The following is a 23,066-nucleotide window of genomic DNA, read 5'->3' as shown; positions in this document are numbered from 1 at the left end:
ATATATATATATATATATAAGCGTGTTTAATATTTTCTATAAATAAAAATAATAAATTATAAATGTTACTAAATGCCTCCTAAATGTTTTTTCATGGCATCACCTCCTAGACTAAAAAAGCAAGTTCTATCAAGCCTTTACAAGCATTATGCAAACATTATACAATACATTATTTGACAAAAACTTTTATTGTTCAAACCTCCCAAAATACACATACATTCATATACACACATTGATATTACCAGCTACAAATATGAAACAACAATCAACCATTTCACCTATGCCAAAGGCATAACTTTTGTTTTTTGGGGCCCTAACTTCATTCACATTACATTTTTTAGTAAGATTTTGGCATTAAATCTTGTGTAAAACCAAGTGTACACCATATTGGGGACGAAGAGTGAAGATGAAAGATGGAGCATGAGTGTAGGAGGGAGAGAACTCAAAAGAGAAGTTCATAAGAATCAATGCTATAGCCATTTTTGCTTCCATCATCGCAATATTGTTCCCAATGCATATTCTCGGATCCCCACCAAAAGGAAAGAAGGATAGTTGTTTCTTAGTTGCTTTTGCAACTCCTCCTGAATATCGTTCTAGTTTGAACTCTTCCGCATCTTCTCCCCAAATTTCATGGTCATGGTGAACAAAGATTGTTGGTACCATAACACATATTCTTGCTGGTATTGTCATATCTGCTAATTTTGTTACCTCATAAATAAGTCGCATAAACATTATTGAAGGAGGGTACAACCTAAGAGCCTCCTTCAATATCATTGTTACAATTTTAAGGTGATTTAAACCCATCGTAGTCTGGCTTATTATTCCCCAAAACTTGCAAAACCTCTTCTCTCGCTCGAGTTTGCCAGTTTTGGGGGTGGCTTAACAAAACTATTGTTCAAACAAGCAAATTAGCAGTGGTCTCTTGCTCGACAAAATAGAATAGCTTGCATTCCTCGATCACCTCTTGAATACTGATTCCTGCTTCGTCGTTTCCATGTTCTTCAATTTCTTTTAGATTGGCTTTTAGTAGCATACCCAATAAATTATCATCCCAACCAGCTTTTCCCATTTTCATGGCTTTCTCTTTCTCATTGATCATTTCCCTTACAAGTGCTTCCACTTCGTTGTTGATTTCTTTCATTCTCTTATTCGTTTTTGTTGGTAGAAACCTGAAATGAAATTTAAAACAAACCCAAACTTTTTTTTTAAAATTTTTTTTTTTTTTTTTTTTTTGTATAACATTTTCAATTGCTATTGACCAAATTATGACAGTATATTAAGATATGTATACCTTGATCCTGGAATTAGTGATTGTTGAGTTTTGCTCAAAAGATGAGATTGTTCAATTTGGAGTTCAAAAATTCTCCTTCCTTCTTCATAACTACTTCCAAATGTTGTTCAAGAGATCACATCAGATGTCAAATTGTAGAGATAAGGCCTTACATCCAACTCGCATGATTTTTTTTCTGATACTAACTCCTCCCACTTGTTCATCATCTCACTGCAACTCAAATACATTGTTGGTACCATATTCTGCAAGAAATACCCAAAAAAAGAATTTGTGATCTCACTATGGGGTTATGCAAAAAGACAAAAAGTAAATTAGAGAACATATCCTTAGTGTTCGTCAATGACAAAATTAACAAAGACTAATTATTAAAATTAGCCTAGTTATTAAAATTTACGGATCTGACTAAAAAGTTACAAATTTGAATCTCCACTTCCCCACTAATATACCAAAAAGGAAAAAAGAAAATAATAGAGATTCTTGAACGACCATTTTACCATTTTATCTTACCCTTTTGATCAATACACTTCTAACTGCTTGCAGTGGCAGTGGCCTGATGCTTCTTCTGGTCCCTTAGCCGAGGAGTTAGTTTGTTATAATTGGTCTGCGGAGCATGTTGATTCTGAGCTGCTTTGGACTGCTGGGCATGTTTTGGGCTGCAGATAGTAGAATGGATGGCAAGGTGGGAAACACAGTCCAAGATACAAACCCAAGGGTGATGGAAGTTTGATTTATCAGTAAGGTTTTGGAGAGTTACTTGTCTGAGCCTGGTTGCTCTGGTTGTCTCCTCTGCTGCTGCTATGAGGTTGGTTGATCAGAGAGGCCGGTGAATAGGAATAGATTGATTGCTTGGTTTGTTCTAGGTGTGGCCAATGTGTTTTTGGGTGAGGTAGTCTTTGTTGTTTGTGGTTGGTTCCTCACCAACTCTTGTGGTGGTGCTAGCATATGATTGTGCGGCCCTGTCAGTGCCAACCTAGTTGGGATTGATTGGGTTCGCTGTGATGCTCTTTGCACTCCTCCGCCTAGCCTTTTTTGATGTAATTGTTTTTTCTGTTTCATCAATAAAATCCTTTTTCTTTGCTGTTCAAAAAAAAAAAATACACTTCTAACTGCAAAATATATTGATAATTTCAAAAAATTATGCAATTAAGAGCACATTTGAGGTGCGAAACAAATGCATAATAGGGAAGATTAAAAAGGGAACACAACCTTTAACTTATCAAGATAGAAAGCAGGGTTCATGATTCTACGATGCTTAGCCCATTTGTCTTCCTCGTAAGTGACAAGCCCAGCGACTAGTAAGCGGACTGTCTTCCTCGTAAGCGGACTTTGCTTCGGCTTTTGGTAAATAGTACTCTTCAGCAATATTTCATTTATTAGTTCTGGCTCCATCACGTTCACCCTTGGAAGTGGCCCACTCCATGTAAATGAATTCTTACCTGAAATTATCCGGCCAAAAATTGGGAGTTAATATTTGAATATAATTATAATATTATGTAACTGTATAACGTTTAAATGAATATTTTTAATTTGTAGTAGGGGTCATAATATTGTTAGATTAGTGAGATACAAGACTTTCTATCTAGTTTAATTTATGATTTTTTTATTGACTGATGATACATTATTACACTTAAAAAAGATCAAAAGAAATACAATAAACAGATATATGAAAATTGAAACATTGTGTTTGGGAACCACTCAAATAAGTAAAAAAATCACTAAAGTATTTGTCATGAGCTAAAAATCTCAAATATCGTATCAACTTTTTCACTCACAAAAAAGTAATTTTTTTAACAATTTCTCAAACACATTGACTTTTTTAGTTCTTACATAAGCCAAAAATTAAAAAAAATAAACCCCAAACACCCATATAATTTAATGATTAAAAATTAAAAATCCTACATACATTCTTATTTCTTACCTTCTGTTTTTACTCTAAGACACAAGTGAGTGAGTCATATATAAATTTATGAATGTAAATGTCATTATTTTGTGAGAAAAAATATATATATATATATAATTATATCTAACATTACTCCTAAAAATTTATTAGACTAAAGAAACAACAAAATTTAGGGACACAGAAAATTCCGTACGCACATGCTAAACAACTCCAATAGCCACAAAGCATTGAAAGGAAGATACTAACCATATTTCTTGATGATATGATGGTGGAATGGTAAAATATATGGAGGAGTATCATCGGACACATTGAGAGGTTTACTTTTGACTTCTTTAAACAATTTGAACATCTCTTTGGTGTCTCCATAGTACAACTGATAAGGATTCCCTTTAGACCTTGTTCTCTCAGGAACCTCTCAAGCTTCTTTGGTCTCGACCACATCGAAGTCATAACTTTCCATGCATACGATACCAAAACAATCAAACCAAATGTCACTGCAACTAAGTGAAGTGTAACTTCCATTTTTAGTAGCAAAAGCTAGTAGTAGTAACTTTTTGTATGTGAACAAGAGAGAGATATAGAGGAAGAGCTTTTATGAGTTGATACTAGTGAATCAATCTAAGCAAAAACATCTAATGAAGTCACTAGTAAATATTTGCAACGTTGACATAAAATTTATAATTTCCAATTAACAACCAATTATGTCACTAGTTTGATTACAGAGCTTTCGAAAGCCTTCAGCATTATTATTATTTTTAATTGACGAAAATAAAACTTATTGATGTAAAAGACATGAGCAGAAGATAGATACATCACAAGTACATCAACTTTCAGCATTAGTTTAGGACAAAAATCAATTATTGTTGTGGGGAAAAGGGTGGGTATCATATGCAAATTATGATATTTGTGAGTTTGATTATCTGAATTGTCATAATTCAATTCTATGAGTGTTATAAGTAAAAGAAAAAAAAAAAAAAGTTATAACCACTAAATGAGGTATAATCAAAAAAATTTAAAATCATAATTAAAATAATATCATAACTAACATTACAATGTGTCATAACTAATATCACCATACATCATAACGAAATATCATGTGAGTTATAACCTATGGTGCATAACATTACCATATTGTTGATAGTATGATAACAATACTCTTATTATTATTTTGAGAGTGATCTAGACCTTGTAAAGTCTTATATTACACCATACATATCATTTTCCAACTAGCATATCCATATCCTCTTTAATTTATAGATGGAATGGATATCTCCATAACAAGATCAATGGCTTTGGAAGATTTATATTGACATATTTTTATTTTCAATAAAAAAAATATTTAAGGAAAATTTTAAAATAATATAGTAATTATAAAACAATAAAATCTACAATTTGCGAAGAATTTTAGACTCAATTTATGCATTGGTCAACTTTGATGCTCACATCGCTCAACTGAGGACTTTCTCACTGACCTGAACTGTGTTCGGCTCGGCTAGAACCATACTCATCAGATCCAATCTTAATTTTTTGAGCCACACCAACAGTTCCATAAATTATAGATCAATTTGCATGGAGTCATGTTTTTAATAAGAGGAAATAGAGAATCTCAAGAGATTTGATTAAACGGTAAAGTTCAAGTAACTTCAAGGAGGTATTAGAGATTAGTTTGATCATTAATTTTGGAATTTTGGAATTAATTGGGATGTGCATAAGCACAATTGGACATTGATTAGCAAAAAAATAAATATATAAATAAAAGAGTAATGCTATTTAAATTAAAAAATTAGACATACTTTCAAATCGAATAATCAATCAACCAATCACTCTTATGTGCTGATTCTTTCTCCCATATCTTTTTTAATTATTAACCAATTATTTTACTTACACATCATTGAATTTAGAAAGTGAATTTAAAAAGTAAATTTATATATCATTTTTTATAAAATTAAAAAAAAATACAAGAAAAGATGGAGACATTGAGTAGTGCAAGGGTCATCATGATAATATATCACCTACAGAGTAGCCAACTACAGAGACTAAAAGGCCACAACAAGAGCTACTGCCAGCAGAGCCACAAGCTGTTGCCAGCAGAGCCACAACAGGAGCTGCTGTCATTAGCTAATCAGCTAAAACCAACTAAGAGATAAGGTTAGTTAGTTAGTTACATTAGGTAGTTAGTTAGTTACAGATATTATTAGTCTGTTAGATATTTGTTTTTGTATAAATGTATCCATGTAATCAGATATTCAAATTAATGAAATAAGCCTTCAATAAGTCTTCATGGTATCAGAGCCTCTCTAAAGCTCTCACGAGCTTGAGGTTGCTCCATCCATGGCTTCCTCATCATCTTCATCCTTACTTGCTAATTTGAATCTTTTAATCTCAAATATGCACTCTTTCATTATAGTGAAGCCTGATTCTACAAACTTCATCATCTGGCGCAGTCAGTTTCACAATATTCTTTGTGCAATTGAGCTTTTAGATTTTGCAACAGAATCTGTTCCTTGTCCTCCATTGTTGATCAAGAATTCATCTGGTACAGAGGTATTGAATCCAGATCAAGCACAATGGAACCTCATTGATGCACATTTGCTTAGCTGTATTACAGCAACACTTACACCTACAATTTTCACATATGTTCTTCATTTGCAACACAGTGCAGAGGTATGGGACACATTATGCAAGAGATTTACTCTGCTCTCCCGATCTCATATTCATCAAATGAAAAATAGGTTGAACAATCTGACTAAGGACTCTAAATCCATTGAAGATTATTTGAGTCAAATTAAAGATCTTGCTAATCAACTAGCTTTAGCTTCATCACCTATTGATGAAGAAGATCTTGTGTTGCTTACTTTAAATGGATTACCTGATGAATTTGATGCTCTTAAAACTACCATTCGTGCACGAGTTGATGCTATTTTCATGGCTAAATTGACATCTCTGCTTTGTTCTGAATCTATTCACATTGAAGCAAAACAAAGAAAGAGTCAGAATCTAGACTCATCTGTTGCTTATTCTGCTACAAGAGGTTCTCATTCAGGTTCTTCTTCATCATATTCTCGTGATAGATCCAGTCCTAATTACCGAGGCTCCTCTCGAGGTATCTTCCGCGGGGGCAGATCTTCTAGAGGCAGAGGCAGACAAGGCAGACAACCATTACATTTTGGACTCATCTGTCAAATTTGTGGAAAGGCCAATCACATTACCTCTGATTGTTGGCATCGATTGGATACTACTTATTCTCAGTCTTCTTCTTCTCCTCACTCATGGCATTCATCTTCCCCAAAGGCATATGTTGCCTCTGCATCACCTGAATCTTCTCCTTGGTATTGATTCAGGTGCTACTGATCATATCGCACACGATCTCTCCAATCTCAGCATATACCAACCATATCAAGGTACTGATCAAGTTACAGTTGGCAATGGTACTTCTCTGTCTATCCAACATACAGGGAAAGGTATTTTGCCTACTCCTCATTATTCTTTTAAGCTTACCAAGGTTTTACATGCTCCTATTTCCTCAAATCTTGTTTCTGTTCATAAACTTACCAAAGACAATAATTGTACTGTTACTTTTGATGATTCTTCATTTGTGGTTCAGGACTAGGCTTCGAAGGCAGTCTTGCACCAGGGCTTTAGTGCTCATGGTTTATATCATTTTCCTACTACCTCTTCTCCTCCTTCTTCATCTCATGTTCTTCATACTTCCACTACTGGAGCTGTTTCTGTTGAAGTCTGGCATAATAGATTGGGTCATCCATCTCAGTTGAAATTTGTACATATGCAAAGTCACTTGCCTGATATTGCTAATAAAACCTTGGCTCCTTTGTCTTCGTGTGTTCATTGTTGTGTGGCCAAGAGCCATAGACTTCCTTTTATGCTTTCTAATTCTACTGTAAACAAACCATTATCTCACATTCATAGTGATGTGTGGGGTCCTTTTTCTTCTATGTCTCCATATAAGTACTATGTGCTTTTTGTTGATGATTTTAGCAGGTTTACATGGATTTATCCGTTGTGTTACAAGAGTGAAGTGTTTTTAAAATTTTTGGAATTTAAGGTTTTTGTTGAAACTCAATTTTCCACCAAACTGCAAGTTCTACGAACTGATGGAGGCACTGAATTTGTTAATACTTCAATGACTCAATTTTTAAAAGCTCATGGTATACTTCATCAAATGTCTTGTCCTTATACACCTCCACAAAATGGAGTTTCTGAGCGCAAACACAGGCACATCATTGAAACAACCATTGCTTTGTTACATCATTCTTCTGTACTTTTACAGTATTGGTTTGATGCAGTGTCCACAGCTACCTATCTCATTAATAAGATGCCTAGCTCTAAGCTTTCTAATAAGTCTCCTTATGAAATTTTATTTCATTCTTCTCCTGCTTATTCCTCTTTTAAGGTGTTTGGCTGTCAATGTTTTCCTTGGCTTCGGCCCTACACTTCTAACAAGCTTCAATCTAGATCTACGGTTTGTGTTTTCCTTGGTTATCATTCCTCTTTTAAAGGATACAGATGTCTTGATCTTGCTATAGGGAAAATTCATATTTCTAGACATGTTTTGTTTAATGAGGATCTCTTTCCTTTTACCACTGCTCAACCTCCTTCTAAGTCTTCTTCTATTTCAAACTTACAGTCCTTCTTTTGGTCCTCTAGCTCTCCTTTTAGATCTGGTGATCCTCATACTCCTCTTCCTTGTCCTACATCTCGGCTTTCCTCTCTTTCTGTATCTTCTGCTGTGCCCACTACTCCTGCTACTGCTACTGCTGTTGCTCCTTTGTCTGTTGTTGCTGCTCCTCTATCCAAGTCTCCTACGAGTTCATCTCAGCCTCTTCAGCCTACCAATCCAAATCCTTCCTCTCTTGTTCCTATTCCTATTAACTCTATTTTTATAGACTTACCATCTGTACCTTCTTCCTCTTTTCCTCCCAGCTCTTCTGCCAATGTTCATCCTGTGATTACTCGGTCCAAAACAAGTTGTCTTGTGGCCTCTTCTTCTTCATTCACTGATATAGAACCTTCCACTTATCAACAAGCTCTTACTTCTCTAGTCTGGTATACTGCAATGCTTGATGACTATCATGCTCTTCTTGATCAAGGTACTTGGTCTCTTGTGCCTCTACCTTCAGCTAAAACCGCCATTGGCTGCAAATGGGTTTTCCGAATCAAAAGAAATTCTGATGGGACTATTGCCTGCTATAAAGCCAGGTTGGTGGCCAAAGGATTTTTACAACAAGAAGGTGTTGACTATATTGAGACTTTTAGTCCCATGGCTAAACAACCTACGATCAGAATTTTGCTTTACATTGCCTTGCATTATCATTGGCCCTTAAAACAGCTGGACATATGCAATGTTTTTCTTCATGGTACCTTGGATAAAGAAGTTTATATGCTCCAGCCTCCTGGTTTTACTAGTGTCACTCGTCCTCATCATGTTTGTAGACTTCGGAAAGCTCTTTATGGTCTAAAGCAAGCACCTCGAGCTTGGTATTCAACCTTCTCCAAGTTTTTGATCACTCAAGGCTTTGTTAATAGTTGCTGTGACAACTCTTTATTCATCAAAAAGACCTCCACTGATATTCTCATTCTCTTGGTCTATGTTGATGACATTCTCCTGACTGGTAGTAGTTCTCTTCTTCTTCAAGAACTAATTGGTCAAATGCATACTGCCTTTGCAATGAAGGAATTAGGCAACATTTCTTACTTTCTCGGTGTTTCTATTCAATCTGTGGGAGCTAATTACTTCATGTCCTAGCAAAAATATGCTTCTGAAATTCTCCTCAAGGCTGGCATGACCACTTGTAAGCCCTGCAACTCACCTATATCAGTCAAGCCTTCTGTCACTCCTGCTTCTTCTCTACCTTTTACACAGCCCCAGTTATACAGAAGTCTTGTTTGTGCCCTACAGTATTTAACTATCACACGTCCTGATCTGTCTTTAGCAGTTAACATATTCTCAGATTTAACTCCATCTAATGCATGCACCCACTAATGGCCATTTTGCCTTTGTTAAACGTATTCTCAGATTTGTTAAAGGTTCCCTCTCTCATGGCCTCACCTTTTCTCCTAGTTCTTTTGACCTTCAAGCTTTTCTAATTCTAATTGGGGTGGGGATCATTTGGATAGACGGTCTACATCTGGCTACTGCATTTATCTTGGTTCTAATCTTGTTTCTTGGTCTGCTAAGAAACAGCCAACAGTCTCTCGATCCAGCACTGAGGCTGAATATCGAGCATTAGCTCATGCTACCGCAGCGTTAAGTTGGTTACAGATGCTACTGCATGATCTGGCCCTTCCTACTACTTCCTCTCCTATTCTTTGGTGTGATAACCTCTCTGCTATTGCCCTTGCTTCAAATCCAGTGTTTCATACTCGCTCTAAACACATTGAAGTCGATTGTCACCTTATTCGCGAAAAGGTTGTAGCCAAGAAAGTTGTTCTGCAGTATGTTCCTTCTGTGGATCAAATCGCTGACATTTTTACCAAACCTTTATCCAGTTCCAGATTTTAGTTTCTCAAGACCAAGTTGTTGGTCACTTCCTCTTCCATCAGCTTGTAGGGGACTGATAATATATCACCTACAGAGCAGCCAACTACATAGACTAAAAAGCCACAACAAGAGCTGCTGCCAGCAGAGCCACAACAGGACACTACAACAAAAAACACTATTGGCGACTAAAATGGGAATTTTCGTCGCTGAAAGTCATGGAATTGGCGACTAAAATGGAATTAGTCGCCAAAATTGGTCACTTTTGCCGACTAAAAGACTTTAGTCGCCGAATGTAATGGTTTTAGCGACTAAAAGGCAGTTTAGTCGCCAAATATAGGGGTTTTAGCGACAAAAATATTTTTAGTAGCCAAAGGTTAGGGTTTTTGGCGACTAAAACCATTTGGTAGCCAAACGTTAAGGTTTTGGCGACTAAAAACCACTTTGGTCGCTGATTGTACCTGTTTTGGCGACTAAAAACAGTTTCGTCGCTAAAGGTCAAGCTTTTTGGCTACTAAAAAAAAATTAGTAGCTAAAAATAGGTTTATGGCGACTAAAATTCACTTTAGTAGCCAAAGGGGGAGGTTTTTGGCGACCAAAAACAAGTTTAGTCGCCAAAAGGGTAGGTTTTTAGGCGGAATGGTTTTCTTTAGCGACGGAAAATTAATTAGTAGCCCAAAAATAATAGAATTGGCGACTAAATAATTTTTTTAGTCGCCAAAAGTGATCTAAAATTTTTTTAATAAATAATTTATTTTTTACATAAATTATATTTGAATATATATAATTACATTTATATATATAGTTGTGTATTAATACTGATGAAAGTAATATATAAATAATATAAGTTGCAATTATAGTCATGAGATGGCTCAGTGGCATAGTGGGGTGGAGTGTGTGGTTAAGGTTTGGAACTTGGAGGTCCTATGTTCGCTCCGTGGGAGCTCTGAGGCACAAAGGGAAATTTTTTTTTTTTTTCAAAAATGCTTTTGGCGACTAAAAAAAAAATAGTCGCCAAATGTATAAATAATAAAAAAAAAATAATTCACTATTAGCGACTAATAGTTTAGTCGCCAAAGGTATAATTTCCAAAAATGGAATTGACTATTGGCGACTAAAACCTTAGTCGCTGAAAACCTGTGTATTGCCGACTAAAAGTTTTTTTGTCGCCAAAGGTATTGCCGACCGTCTATTTGCGACAAACCCGGCGACTAAAAGATTTTGTCGGGGAAAGTGGAAATTTGACATTTGGCGACTAAAAAGGGACTTTTGGCGACTAAAAAGGGACTTTTGGCGACTAAAAATTTAGTCGCCAAATTTAGTCGCCGGAGCTGCTGTCATTAGCTAATCAGCTAAAACCAACTAAGAAATAAAGTTTGTTAGTTAGTTAGTTAGTTACATTAAGTAGTTAGTTAGTTACAGATATTATTAGTCTGGTGGATATTTGTGTTTGTATAAATGTATCCATATAATCAGATATTCAAATTAATGAAATAAGCCTTCAATAAGTCTTCACATCACAGTAAGTTAGGTTGGTGTGCTGGTGGTTGTCATAATACGTGTGACAACAAATATTTTTGTCTCACTCATATCTAGATTTATGAAATGAACATTTTGATTAAAACAATTAAATATTACTTCAACATTAATCTGTTCATTTTTTAAATCTTAATTAGTCTGTTCATTTTTATTCTTTACATTCATGTTCGGATTACTTCTTTGGATTTTTTCGTGAAGAAGAATATGAATGCTTATATATGTATATGTGAGAGCAAGCAGGGTCGGCCTTGAGTTATTAGGGGCCTAAGGCGAATTTTTTAAATTGGGCCCTTCATATATCATTAGTTTTAAAAAAAATTATTTGGATAAAACAAAAAGGATAAAAATTTATTTCTATTGCATTACAATTTAACAAAATTTAGATAACAAATATATATATATATATATATATAAAACAGTTGAACTTTAATTAGTTGAATGGAATTTTTTTTTTTTTAGCTTACCAATGCTATAAGAACTAAAATTAATTGGGGGTAGAGATGAGAATTTTCGACACAAATCAAGCAATATATAAAATTAGTAAGTTAGGGTTGATTATTTTTTAACATGCATCTAAATATGACACGACTCAATAATATAAATTATTAGTTATATATTTTAATGTTCACTAAGGGATACCATAACATTTTTTTAATCTTTTATTTAACTCCATCTAACTGAATAAAAAAGTATGTAAAATAATAATTAAAGCTAATATCTTTTTTTCATTTAAGATATGTATTTTTTTATTACCTATTTTAGAGTCAATCTAATAAAAAATATATAGTAATAAGGTACAATTTTTTTAATTAGAAAAATGCAATTGAATTAAAATCAAACATTCTATAAATAATTTCATGTAGTAGAAATAAATTTTATAAAATTCAACTTATGAGAAAAAATTTAATCTCTTCATACACTTGCTAAGGTAATTTTAATTAAAATTAAAAAATTTCACATTAAATATCAATCGGACATAAATCAAAATAACACCATATAACAACATGAAAATAAATTAATTGAACTAATATTAAAGTAATCATAAAATAAAACGACATGATACACTCCCCTAATTGGGGGCCCTAAATTTTGTTCAAAATTGGGGGCCCGATGCGACCGCCTTAGTGGCCTTACCTCAGCTCCGGCCCTGAGAGCAAGAGGGATAGATAGGGTGATAGAGATGAATTTTTTAAGGAAAATATTAGGGATTCTAAATATTTTATCAATATTTCTACTAAATATCTCACATGAGTGTAGAACCCACACTATGTAGGTCCCATGCGAAACATTTAATAAAAATGTTAGTAAAATATTTGAGATTCCTAACAGTACTCATCTTTTAAAATTGTTATTTGTTTGCCATAGTACAATTTAATTTAGATAAAGGTGTTTGTTCATATAGACTTCAAACATAAAAACGGAACAGTTATACAAAATTTTCACCCAATTGTTAATTTAGTGTCGTTACTATTCTATAATTAAAACAACAAAGTTACATACTCAAAAAAGTTTTTTCAAACAACTACATCATATTCATTTGCGAGTACAAATTCTCGGTATATATAGCATTTTTCACTATAAAAAAAACAATAATTTTATGTACCATGAAAACTAAACAAAAATTTTACCATGAAAGTATAGTGCTTAAATTTGAAGTTAGTGTGATGTTAGTTAGGCATAATAAATTTTATTCACATATTTCAATTCTAGGTAAAATTTTGAGTATTTTTTTTGTATCACAACCGTAAAATAAAAGACATGTTAAGGTGTTCAAAAAAATAAAACCTGTTAAAAAAATTACTAAACCCATTCAAGCCTTTGATCGTTGGGCATTCCTATGCCAGTTTTCATGTCATTAATATATGTTCTTACAGAGTTCTTAAACAGAATCACAAAAGGTCACAAACCCTTGGATTGTCATGTACAAACACACCCAATATGTTATCAGTAGTATTACATAATACACACAAGAAAAATCAAATCAAATCAAAAAAATATTCAGAATTTGACATTTGTAAAGAATCAGATTCTTCGTGAGTGTGTGCAACCTGCACCACACAAATTTCAAATCTATAATTTAAATTCAAATTCTGAACATTTTTCTGAAATATTTTTTCTAGACGCATTGGTCATAGATATGTTATTAAAAAAAAAAAAATTAACTGCGAAACTTATTTATGAAATGAGACACAAATTAAATTTTGGACAAAGTCAAGTGAGCTCCATGCTGGGGTCGGAGGTTCACTGCATATGTAGGGGCATGAGTGTAAGATGGAGAAAGCTTAAATGAGAAGCGTTGAAGAATCATAACTAAAGCAAGTTTAGCCTCAATTAGTGCAAAGTTGTTCGCAATGCATATTCTGGGACCCCAACTAAATGGCAAATATGAGACTTGTTGATTCTTTGTCGCATTTGCTATGCCTTGTGAAAATCTCTCGGGTTTGAACTTTGTTGCATCTTTACCCCAAATATCATGGTCACTGTGAACGAGGATTATTGGCAGCAGTAACTCGATTCCCAGTGGCAGAGTCATGTTTCCTAGTTTTGTGTCTTTGTTTATGGTTCGGATGACAGTGGCTGCTGGAGGGTACAACCTTAGAACCTCGTTCGTAATCATTGTTACCTGAGGATGACAAAATTCTACAAAATTACAAGACGTGTTGAAAACTTACAATTTGTTTGTATTTATATCGAGAACTTACAATTTTAAGGTGGTTTAACCCATCGAAGTCTGGTTTGTTGTTTCGGAAAGCTTTCCAAACCTCTTCTCTTGCACGGACTTGCCACTCTGGGTGAATGCTCAACAAAACCATAGTCCACAATAGGAAATTGGAGGTGCTCTCTTGCCCAGCAAAATAAAATGCCTTGCAATCTTCAATCACCTCTTCAAAACTCATTCCCATGTCTTTGTTGTTTCCATGTTCTTGTATTTCTCTCATATTTGATGTCAGTAGCAAACTCAACAGGTCATCGTCTTGGCCGGCTACCCCCAACTTCATGGATCTTTCTCTTTTGTTGATCATTTCACTCATGATGGCTACCAGTTCATTGTTGATTTCTTTCATTCTCTTGTTTATCTTTGTAGGTAGAAATCTGCAACTTAATGAACAATTATAGAAAATGCCAAAATATAGAAAGAAAGAAAGAAAGACAATATGGTTTGTATTTTGAAAAATTACACTAATAGACCCTATATTTTGGCAGTGATGTCATTTTGATTCCTATAATTTTAATTTGTGAATTTATAATTTTGTCTCAACTTGATCCAACTTGATGTCATGCTTTCAACTTACAAGGCAATTAGCTTGAATGCCAAGTAACTAACTTAATATTAATACCTTGTACACACAAATTGAAAAACTAGTAGAGCACAAGTCACTTTTTATATTAGATTTACCTCCATCCTGGAATGTAAACTGATTGCACAATTTGACGAGTAAGCTCAGCTTGTTCTTTTTGAAGTTCGAATAAAGTTCTACCTTCTTCATAGCTACTCCCAAATGCTGTTCGAGAAATCACATCACCTGTCAGATTGTCAAGATAGGGTTGCACATCTAGATCACATGAACTCTTTTTTGAGAGCAACATTTCCCATTTGCTCATCATCTGGCTACAACACCGATACATTGCAGGCAACATGTTCTGCAAGAAGCACAAAAAAATACAAATCCAACTGTTTTCAATCCTTGCTGCCATGAAATTGAGTTCTTTATTTGTCAATCTAAAGAAACAACTGCCCAATTGGAGTTGTAGTTCGAGCAGAGCAAGTTTGGTTGGGTTGAGGAGTTGTTGAGACCCAACTCAAGATATACTGAGAGTTATCCGACCTTGTCTGCTGAAGTCCAACCCAAACTGAAGCTAAGCTCGAATTGCTCACAATTACAAATTTGTATGGATAGTGCTTATATGAGGGTCAAGTGAGCACCTTTTAGAGGCATTAAAGAAAAAGAAAAAAATTTCATCTCCAACTTTTATTGAAATTTTATTTTGACCCTTCATATTTTAACTTTCATTCAAATTTTATTTTATAAGGTGGCGAAGCCAACATGAACTAAAATTGTAGAACTTAATTGTTAAAAATAAAATTTAACTGAAAGTTAAAGAGGATGAAGAGTATATTTTACCTTCAACTTCTCCATATGGAAAGCAGGGTTGAGAATCTTTCTATGCTTGGCCCATTGCTCATCCTCATAGAAAGCAATGCCTCCAATGAGAAGCCTGGCAAGTGGGTTTGGTTTTGCCTTTTTAAAAACATCATTCTTACTCAAAATCTCTTTAATTAGCTCTGGCTCCATTATGTTCACCCTGGGCACAGGCCCAACCCACATGAATGAATTCTTACCTGCATTCATCACCCATCACTCATCAGATATAGGCCCAAGAATATTATTCCAAAGACACTTTCAACAATTGGAAAAGCAAAAACAAAAACACATGTAAGCAGAGTCAAGATCCTCTCCTTGTACTTCCTCCTTGTAGGGCCATTGGGCCCATTTTTATGTCCAATTTTGATAATCTGAACCGTTTATATTTTAAAATTTGTTCAGTATATCATACCTGTAAAAAATCAAGTTGATCAGATATTAGAAAGTATGTGTTCGAAGAACTGTTTATTAAATTTAAAAAAAAAATAGTTTTTAGTTCAATTTTTCCGAACACATGCATTTTGATATCCGATCAACTCGATTTTTTACAGGTATGATATACTGAACAAATCTTAAAATATGAACGATTCGGATTATCAAAATTAGGCCTAAAAGTGGACCCAATGACTCTGCAAGTAAGAAATGATGCAAGGAGGGGATCCTTGCTCATGTTTGCAATACACTAATGCCATACCTCAGACAAATTGTACCCGCAAAAAGACCAAAAAATAAAAAAGTGTAACCCAAATTTATTTCAAAAGCTTATGTAAGCAAATTTATACTCCCTCCGTCCCAAAATATTAGTTCCTTATACCATTTTTCATTGTCCCAAAATATTAGTCCCTCTTTATAAATCAAGTACAAAAATAATGTAAATTTCCTATTTTGCCCTTCTTTTTAATTAATAAACAATTTAAAAAGTACAATTATGACATTGATATTCCCAAAAAATGTACTATCAAAAGGGTAATTTTGGAAAACCAACTTTTTTCAAATGCAATAAGTATACTACCAAAAAAAGTTGAATTCCCCAAAAGAAACCAATATTTTGGGACGGAGGGAGTATCAAAAGCGTATCTAAGCAAAATTGAGTCCTAACCAATTGAGTGCTTTGTCAGGTGCTCTCATGGGACTGACAAACAAAGTTTATGCATATAAAGTTGATTAAAAATTAAGTTTTTAATTTTTTTTAAAAAAATATGTAAAAGAATAGAGAGATGGTATAATTCAAAATAAGTTAAAAGTCAAAAATAATTTTTTACTATTTTTTCAAAAGAAGCCAAATATTTTTATAACTACAACTCCCTGCATATTATCAAAATTACAATTATTCCTGGGACACTATTATTTGGCCGTCTCGGGTAAAGCCATGTGGTGTGTAAATATATTGTGATTGATAGAACCTATGATTTTACATTGCATGATTGGCATTGATCAGGCATGGTCTCGTGGTGGCCTACCTCACCAAATAATTTTTCCCTTTTTGCTTTCATCTAATTTAGTTTTTGAAAAGAATTTTAAAAGATAAGTTATTAAAAAGAATTTAAAAAATTAAAAATATATTTGGTTATAAATTTTAAAATTATTTGTATTTTTTTTATAATTAAATAGATGGGTGTGGAAAAAAATTTAATAAATTGATGCTTAGAATATTAAAAAAAAAAAAAGAAGCGAGAAGAGAGAAAAAAATGATTAATTTATATACTAATAATAAAAAAATTAAAAAAAAACCAACAAGAGAAGAGAGAGAGAGAAAATTTAAAAATTTATTAATCAAACATATTTTTTGATTTAAATATTAATTTAAAAACTAAACCAAACATTACATAAATCTGTTAAGCTGATATATAAGAAGACAAAAATACCCCTAGATGTAATAAAATAATCTCTTACCCCTTTTTGACCAACTTAACTTACTGCCCATAGCCACAGGCATCGATCGGTCCACCACCATCTTATCTTCATTCAATCCCCCAAACCATCAAATCCAAAAATCAAGAGTCAAGAATTTAAGCTACAAAAGATGAGATTTAAAAACAAACCCAACAACAATAGCATAAAAATTCCTTTTCACAGAACAAACGATCGGTTGATGGTACGACGAAATTAGAGATTGACAAGGATTGTGGCGGTGTTTGGCAGAGTGCCAAAACAATCCTTCAACCAAGTATTATTGATACGACTAGTGATGATGTCGACAACTCACTCTCTGAACGACGAGACGACGAGAATTTCTCAAAGAAAGTTGATGATTCCATCACTTCCGTGTTTGTTGCCCGTTACGCTTTGTTTGATTAGAAAATTTGAAAATAAATTTGAAAAAAAAAAAGAGGGAAAGTTATGTAAAATTAAATGAAATAGAAATATATTTTATTTACATTTCAATTTTATTTTTATTTTTTTATAAATATCCTAACCAAATATAGCGTTAGTGTGAGATGGAAGGTAAACATGACGTGGGCTGGAGGTGACATTATTGGAGAGCGACAAAGCTAGGTTTGCAGTTGGTTTCGCAATGGTGGCCATGGGCGGCGACGGTGGAGCTAGCGGCCGCGATAGTATTCTTAGAGACTAGCGCAGCTACGTTGCAGTGGATTAGGGAAACCAAGATTAGGGTTTCTTTTATTTCGAGGGACTTGGGATGCTGAGACAGAGAGAGTTGGAAAAAAAAAATATATATATATATATATATATAAGAAATGTTTTGGACCTTTTTTGGGGGTTCAAGGATCCTCTCCTTGACTCTCCTACTTGACTCCCTGCTTGATGGGACATTGGATCCACTTTTGGGCCCAATTTCGATGATTCGAACCATTAATATTTTAGAATTTGTCATATACATCATACCTATAAAAAATCAAATTGATTGAATATCAGAAGAACTAAAAACTGTTTATTATAAAAAATTTAATAAACAATTTTTATTGTTTAATAAAACTTTTAGATCACGTGACAAAATTTAATAAACTTTTCGATCGACTTGATTTTTTTACAAACATGATATACCTGACAAATTTTAAAATGTGAACGGTTCGAATTATCGAAATTGGGTCCAAAAGTGAACTCAATGGCCCATCAAGTAGGGGAGTCAAGGAGGGGATCCTTGCTCTGGTTCCATAACCCCTAATTTGATTTTAGTTCTTGATGAGTGTGGTGTCTATTCATGTGTGTGTGCTCCACATTATGAGTGGTTGGAATGAGAGTGAGAGTTGTGAGGGTCATATATGTGTGAGGGTCTCTATCATAATTGTATATATTTGTTTTGTTTTTCTTAAATTAATAAAAATAAAGGATAAAATTGGTGTTTTAAGTGTAATGTAATCAAGGGATGGCTAAGTGGACACAACTTGAAACCTATGGGCTCCCTTCAGATCTTGAGTTCAATACTTATTAATCTTAATAAGTTTCTTTAGGCCAGTGATCCCGGACTCAGGTGTCAATTTCAATACTCACTAAACTTTAATAAATTTATTTGGACTAATGGTTTTAGATCGTAATATCCTGTTATTAAAAATAATAATAATCAAAATCAAAATTATAATTATAATTATATTTTTTTCTCCTTCTGAATTTGCAATAACTTTCCCTTAATTAAAACCACAACTTAAAGAAAAAATATGGTTAAGACTCCATTGCCCTTGCCCATTGCTGAGAAGGGTTGGGGTTGTTTGGGAAGTGAGTTTGATGATTTTTTTGGTTAAAATAATCAACAAAAATAAAATTTGTTAAAATAGTTAATAAAATAAAATGTTACATCTAAATCATAATTATTTCAATTTTTATTTCTCACAACTATCAAATCAATTATATAAAAAAATCATCTAACTTTCAAAACACAACTTTTTAAGTCATCTTGGGTCTTGTTTGTAAACTATATATTTTAGTCAAAAAGTCACTATAAGTTGTCACATCACTTTCCCTATACTTTTTTATACATATTTTCATAAAAAGTCAAAAAATTTCTAAAATAACATATTTCTAAATGAGACACAAAATCACCAAAAAACTAAAAGATCAACTAAAATAACTAACTTCTTAAATGAACTCAAAATACGTGGAGATTTTTAATAAGAAATCAATGTGGGATTAAGGAGAAGTGGTAAGCTTTAGACAATACAGGAAACCAGAAATTCAAGCATCTTCAACAAAGCTAGCACTTTTAGTGAAAAAAAAAATTAAAATATTCTAGGATTATAAAAAGTTGTAGACAAATCCAAATTTTGTTAAAAAATAAAATTTGCTTAATCAACCACACAACAATATAATAGTGTACCAATTTATTGTTAGAATAATTAATGATAGGCATGGGTGGGACAAACATGCACACATCAAATCATGAGCTATTCTCATGCTCTTCCCCTTTCGTTATTCTCCCTTTTCACTTTCATTGTTTTAGTGGAATTCAAAAGCTAATGGCAATTATCTAAAATAATAAATCTTTCTAAAACTATGGTTATCATTTTTCCTTTCTTTGTGACAAAAATTGTTACCTCCACAAAAAAATTAAATAAAATAAAACCACCAACAACAACAACACAATATGAGTAACACTGTAAATCAACTTATGATCTAAGTACATCACATCATATTATAAATAAAACATGGTATATAATAGTTAAACTTAACGTTAATGGCTTGGCTTGGGATTTGCAGTTGATTGGCTAATGTATGTGCAAACCTAATTTAGAATGTGTGTTTTAAACATTGGTGCTTATATTCTATTTTTTTTTTTTTTTAATTAATGTAATTTTGTTATAGTGCTTGTACTGTATTATTCATTTATAAAAAATTTATTTTGATGATAAAAGAACAATCTAAATGGGTTAAAACTTGAACTAAATTAGACAGCATTACTACAAATCTATTATTTAAATTAGTCCAAATTCTTTGAGACAAACTCAGATTCAGACTTACACAAGCAAATTTGTGGAGAGGTTGAGCTAGGACTTTGGATAAACTTTTAGAATAAACTTTGATAGACTCTTAACTTGACTTAATCTTCCCAAATTGCAACCCTAATTACACGTAAACGTAAGGAGCAGTTACAAGTCAGTCTCAATGTCTCATAGACTAAACTTATTACCAATAAGTTTTTGCTATAATTTTCAATGATACATTTATCACTATAAAAATATCTTTAAAAAATACAATTCAACTATTTATATATTTCATATCATATTTCAATACAAACTAATACAAATATCCTAAAAATAAATCAAAACTTGCCAAAAAAAACTAAATTTTTTTAATAATTTATCACTTTGATAAAAATTTTAGTATCATTACTAGTATCGAATAATTATTCCACAAACACAAAATATACATCTAAAAACAACAAAATTTTCTCATTATCAAAATAAGGGACAAATTCGTATAAAAAAAAGTTACTCAAGACTTATAAGTAAATAGTATGGAGTTTAAATTTTTTGGTGTTTTGTAGTCAAGAGCTTCTTAGCTATTGTTATTTATTTATTTATTTATTTGGTTCTATTAAAATTTTAAAGACTCGTGAAGTTGAGTGGTTAGTTGTGCAGATACAAGCAATAGTAATGAGGGAATTCACAACCTCTGAATCCTTCTTAATCTATTCTATTTCTTTAGACCTTTAATTTAATGTTTTTAATGAAATTTTTATTTAAATAAATAAGTTCAGTCATAAAACTTTCCAGTAATTATCCCACCAACAATGCTAGAGACTCAAATTTTGCATCCACAAATATACCCACAATGATGTAGGAAGAGTGATGGGTCTCATATTATTGAATTTGTAACCAATCAAAAACTCATACTTGTCAAATTACATCATTATAGATTGAATTATGAAAAATTTATGAAAAGCTCAAACATTTTCCTTATCCAGTGTAATGCATTTTGCTCTATCAAAAAAGGGAAAGGAGAGTAACTTACCATATTTCTTGATAATATGATGATGGAATGGCATGGCTCTTGGAAGAATATCATCAGACAAGTTGATAGGTCTAGACTTTGCTTCTTTCACTATCATTCTCATCTCTTTCATGTCTCCATAAAAAACCCTGTAAGGATTTCCACTGAGACCTTGCTCTCTGAGGCACCTCTCTAGTCTTTTTGGTTTCAACCACAACCAGTTCAGTACCCTCCATGCCCACATCACCAATGCAATCACAGCAAAGGAGACCACAATTGACCCTAGTGCCACATCCATTTTCAGTGTGTGTGTGTGTGTGTGTGAGAGAGAGAGAGAGAGAGAGAGAGAGAGAGAAGAGAACAGAAGAAAAAAGAAGAGAGAGCCTTGTATCCCCTTGAAGGTTGAGAAGCTTGCTTAGGAGGAGGACATAATGCATCATTTTATAACCTTGTTGATGTCCTTTTTTGAATAACAATATTACATATTCGGAAATAAAATATTTAGAAAATGTTCTAAATGAGCATTGATATATAAGCAAAATTTTGATACAGAATAAAATGACTTGTTTTGATTTCTATATTTTTAATTAAAATATTTATCACTGTCTTCATAATTTGAAAAATATCATTAATGTATCATTTTGGATATATTTTTTGTATAAACTTTCTATTTGCAAGTCATTTTTCTTCAAAATTTAAAATCTGTTAATCAAATTCATTCTATTTGTATCTCACACCACATAAATTTTAAATTTATCCCATACATTTAAATTTTAAATTTTAGATATTTTTTTGAGGTAGATAGTTATTGTGGTTCTTGAAGGGTAGCCTCTAACCTATCAATGGTGTATTAGTCAAATAGGTTTGAAGAATCTGCTTTTGTTGAAGGACCACTTTGAAGTCATAAAACAGTTTGTGTTTGATTCATATTAAAAATGATAATGACCTAACATTTTGTTTGGCTCATTCCATTCATGAGGCTAGGCCTTAACCTCAATAAATAGATAGATGATTGCCAGTAGTTGTTTTTTTGTTCCTTTTTCCCAGATGATTGCTAGTTAAGCTCCTAACATTTTTGTTCCCTTGGTGAAAGAAAAATATCTAGATTCAATAATTATATATGTAGTCATTCTGGTTTAAATTGATCATTGGATATGATTTTAGTGGGTTTTTTTTTTTTTGGGCACTTGCTCTAGTTTGTATGAGGTGGACTTCTAGATTCTAGTGAAAATTTTATAATGGAAATAAGAGTATTTTTATTTAAATTCGAAAAAAAAAATTATAGAAAATTGTACAGAAACAGTGCCAGACACTATGTATAGACAAATTGGAGAAATTCAAAATTAAATTTACATAATTGAAATATCTTAGACTAAAATTAAACAAATGGCATATTTTGAGGATCAACAATATATTTAACACTTTCAAAATTTATAGTTTTTTCTTAACAGCAACAAAAAAAAATAAAAAATAAAAGAAGAAAATTATTGATAAAATGAAGAAGGTACAAAAGATCAGAATTCTGCTTCTGCAGAATACAACTCGACTACAGCAACCTCACCTCACCCACTTGGCACTTGCATACAAAAAACAAACAAAAACAATGCCTACTAGCCAAGAAAAATAACTCAAAAGTTAACCAGAAAATGGATGTATTATTTAGATCTAACTATTATATAGTCAATTCCACGTTTTCGAGCTGGCGTTGCTGGTTTTGCTCCTGTTTTGCTTTGTTCTGTTTTTTTTCCCTTCTTGTAGTGGAACCTCTCCTATCTTTTGTTCTTTGCTTTGGGTCTACACAGGATTGGT

At 32.8% G+C, this 23,066-nt stretch overlaps 1 protein-coding gene and 1 pseudogene across 2 annotated transcripts; both read right to left on the bottom strand.

The window, feature by feature from the left end:
* Positions 1–354: 354 nt before the first annotated feature.
* On the bottom strand, positions 355–3,713 carry LOC114295408 (cytochrome P450 CYP72A219-like; annotated as a pseudogene).
* Positions 3,714–13,043: 9,330 nt separating this feature from the next.
* On the bottom strand, positions 13,044–21,756 carry LOC114295413 (cytochrome P450 CYP72A219). 2 transcript variants are annotated; one of them, XM_082884097.1, is made up of 6 exons: positions 21,279–21,667; positions 17,265–17,330; positions 15,351–15,568; positions 14,624–14,868; positions 13,929–14,319; positions 13,044–13,849 (listed from the first exon to the last, which is right to left on the bottom strand). In XM_082884097.1, the coding sequence occupies exons 1-6, from the start codon at positions 21,553–21,555 to the stop codon at positions 13,421–13,423; spliced, it is 1,626 nt and encodes a 541-aa protein (XP_082740223.1). In that variant the 5' UTR covers positions 21,556–21,667; the 3' UTR covers positions 13,044–13,420. The 2 variants fall into 2 exon arrangements, with proteins under 2 accessions (XP_082740223.1, XP_082740224.1); XM_082884098.1 differs by lacking the exon at positions 17,265–17,330 and having other exon boundaries at positions 21,279–21,756.
* Positions 21,757–23,066: the final 1,310 nt, after the last annotated feature.

Source organism: Camellia sinensis, chromosome 8 (assembly GCF_055761805.1).
Source record: "Camellia sinensis isolate YWXY chromosome 8, ASM5576180v1, whole genome shotgun sequence".
NCBI classification, from domain to species: Eukaryota; Viridiplantae; Streptophyta; class Magnoliopsida; order Ericales; family Theaceae; genus Camellia; species Camellia sinensis.
The sequence above is the reverse complement of the archived record's forward strand: the minus strand, read 5'-3'. Positions and strand labels throughout refer to the sequence as shown.

What these genes read in the sequence shown, in the direction of transcription:
- LOC114295413 (XM_082884097.1), bottom strand. Translation starts at nt 21,555, where the DNA reads ATGGATGTGGCACTAGGGTCAATTGTGGTCTCCTTTGCTGTGATTGCA. An exon ending in TCATATTATCAAGAAATATG is followed by an intron (nt 17,331 to 21,278) that starts GTAAGTTACTCT and finishes GATTGAATGAAG; the next exon opens with ATAAGATGGTGGTGGACCGA. An exon ending in GTTAAGTTGGTCAAAAAGGG is followed by an intron (nt 15,569 to 17,264) that starts GTAAGAGATTAT and finishes TGATGAATGCAG; the next exon opens with GTAAGAATTCATTCATGTGG.